The sequence below is a fragment of the Geospiza fortis genome, unplaced genomic scaffold, assembly GCF_000277835.1.
Source record: "Geospiza fortis unplaced genomic scaffold, GeoFor_1.0 scaffold425, whole genome shotgun sequence".
Classification (NCBI taxonomy): domain Eukaryota; kingdom Metazoa; phylum Chordata; class Aves; order Passeriformes; family Thraupidae; genus Geospiza; species Geospiza fortis.
The window spans coordinates 1,013,124-1,016,118 of record NW_005054387.1 but is presented as its reverse complement, the minus strand read 5'-3'; the positions used below and the strand labels follow the sequence as shown (position 1 = coordinate 1,016,118).

General features: G+C 36.9%; 1 protein-coding gene across 1 annotated transcript in view; it reads right to left on the bottom strand.

Annotated features, from left to right (window-relative positions):
- The window catches only part of TAF15 (TATA-box binding protein associated factor 15), a 17,176-nt gene that overhangs the window by 10,253 nt on the left and 3,928 nt on the right, over positions 1 to 2,995 (bottom strand). The window contains exons 5-6 of the mRNA XM_014308820.2: positions 2,531 to 2,814; positions 1,589 to 1,703 (exon numbers count right to left, since the gene is read on the bottom strand). Coding sequence (XP_014164295.1) covers positions 1,589 to 1,703; positions 2,531 to 2,814 — 399 coding nt within the window. The remainder of the gene's footprint in view (positions 1 to 1,588; positions 1,704 to 2,530; positions 2,815 to 2,995) is intronic.

The window sequence follows — 2,995 nt, the reverse complement described above, 5'->3', positions numbered from 1 at the left end:
CCATGATCTACATGGATGTGTGAGCAAAAGTTTCCTCACATTTTGGAAAAATATGGCAAGAGGCTTTATTTTCACAGACATTAATACATTTGACTTTATCTTGCAAAGACCCAAGTTTGTTTCAAAGTGACAAACTCTATCAGCAGTGTGTTTTTTGAAGCTCACATTCATTGTTATTATTGGAAACAGCTAAGCTATGAATTTTTTTTAAATCGTTTTTATCACAGGAATATGGAAAGTCCTCATCCACAAAGAAAATCTTAATTTAAGAAAAATGTTCAGTTTTAACTGAAAATTAAAATTAACTTAGAAATTATTTTGCTTGTTATTTTTGTTTTATGTGAGGTACTATATATTATAGAATTCTTTGTTATATATATTTATGTTTATTTATGGTATATAATTTTGTGGTTATAATAAGAATATATGCATTAAGAAAATATGCATTAAATTTATATAATATAAAACCTCAGCAAACATAAAATAACACTAACATGATTTTCTAATTGTGCTACCACACCTAATTAGAAGAGGTAAGATCCTCCTACATCATTATAAACAATCCATTAAGTGCAATTTAGGAGCATCTCAGAAGCAGACAGATTTTAAATATGATTTAAAAATAAATACCTTTACAAGTAACCAAGTAGAGGATTATTTTATTTAAATCAGATCAGTTCCAACAGAAAACACTGTATAATTATGGAGTTTTTCATCTGGAGTTTAGGAATAACCCAGAGCTGTGCAGCCTTTTGAAGGGTAAGTGGTGCTGACAAGCAACACCTCAAAGCTCTCTGGAAGCTTCAACATTCTTGCCCTGCATCAGTGAGCCCTGTGCACCTCCAACCACCCAGAGGGACACAAAGGGGAGCCAGTTGTGTGAGTTATTAATAAATAATATGTCATATGTTTAATTCAGTAGGCTTTAAAGCCAAGGTCCCAATTGCAGACCTCAGCATGAGATCATCTGCAAGCACAGAATTAAATATGTGCATAAATTTTCTTGACAGTGCAGGGCCTAAGGCAATGGGGAAAGGGCTGACAGCATTGTTAGTATTTCAGATCTACCCAAAATAAAGGTGTTCAGACTGACAAATAAATCAATAATAAAAGATGTGTATCTTAATAGAAATTTAAAACTGAAAAAAACAACAAAGAACAAATTATGTTACTACTAAATTATTCAAGGCCAAAAGACTTCCCTGGTAAAATGTGAGCTATCTTAGATATGAATTTCATACATTTTTCTCAATCACTGGCTGTTGGTTTTCTCATCACTGAAAACAAGTGATGGGCTGGGGCAGTTTTTGTATTGCAACTCATGCAAATAAAATGCAGCTGTGTGTCAAAACAATCAAATGCCTGCTCTCAATCTATGTGAATCTAAAAGCTGCTCCCCTAGGGAAAACCCATTTCTGTGCAGTGCAGAAAGGTTTAATTTTAGAAACCTTCCAGTTCTGGAAATCTAAACCTGAACCACCTTAGCAATAGAAATATAATAACCAAAAATGAAAACCAAATAATAGGAATAACTAAATAATGGGAAACAAGGGTAAGGAGCTGCAGGCACTGGAATGAGATCACTTACCTATATCCAGACATATGACCTCTTCCATCCATGTCATATCCCCCTCTACCTCCTCCCTGTGACCCGCCATATCCTCTATTATCTTCTCCATACCTGCTCTTTTCACGGCGATCATCTGGGAGGAGTCAAACCAAACAGAGTCAATTGTAGTGCAAACTGCAGCCCAGAGAAAATTCACACCCTGCAATTCCCACCTCCTCTTCATTTACATCTGAAATGCATCAACTCCTAAATCTCTCTGACATTCTCTGTGCCAAAAACGGAAAAAAAAACCAAACTAACTAAACTTTGCTCCATTATCTCCTTTGGCTTCCAGGGTCACTGAGTAAATCAAAATGTAAAAACCACTCTGTAATTACACTTCACTTTCCAAACATTAAACACATATTGTCTAAAATACACTTTCCATTTGATTTCCATACAGTCCTCCCAGTTTGCAAAAGACATCACTGAAGACAGAACAAGGATAAATAGAGTGGGTTGTGCTGCTGGTGTGAAGTTAATGCAAAAAAAAAGGCTTCATCTTAAACTTCTCCTTCTATCTCACAATTCACCTACACAGCATAAAGCTGGAATGTGAAGTGCAGAAGCTCTTCATGACTGATCAAGACATGTCACCCTTGTGCAGGAAGAGGGTTCAAAATAGCTTGGGGAAAAAAAAATCCATCTAGAATTTGCAGAACTCAGGGACAGAGTCTCTGCAATGCTGTTCTAACACATCTAAATGCAACCATTTTGGGGCCTCGAGAGATTTTAATCTCCCTATGTTTTGAAATGTTTAATGTTTTGAAAGTCTTAACAAATAAAATATCCTCCAAGAATATCAACATGGAAAAGAATTTAAGTATCCATCAAATCAACTGCTTACAGAAGGAAAACCAACAATTTCACAGACCTGCTCAATTTTATTAGCCAATACTGAATTCAAGCAGTCAATTTTACCTTGGCTGTTGTGGCTATAGCTTCCCTTCTGAGACTGGTAGGATTGCTGGGAGTGCCCATATGAGCTTTGGTGCTGGTTATAGCCTGACTTTTGGTCATAAGAGCTCTGGTGGCCATAGCCAGACTGCTGGTCATAGGAGCCCTGGTGGCCATAGCCCGACTGCTGGTCATAGGAGCTTGACTGTTGGTCATAAGAGTCTTGGTTTTGTCCATAGCTTGACTGCTGGTCATAAGAGCTTTGGTGCTGACCATAGTTTGACTTTTGTTCATAAGAGCCTCTTCCACTTAAAACAAACAGAATTTGAATTAATAGCTAAATGTTCAGAGAATAGAGAGGAAAGTAACGGTTGAAAATTCGTGACATTGTTAAAATTTCCTAATTGCAGTTACCTCATTATGTAAATTAGGAGCATCACTCCTCTCACACGTCCCAGTCCAACACTTGCTTTCCCCCCTCTCCCCAGC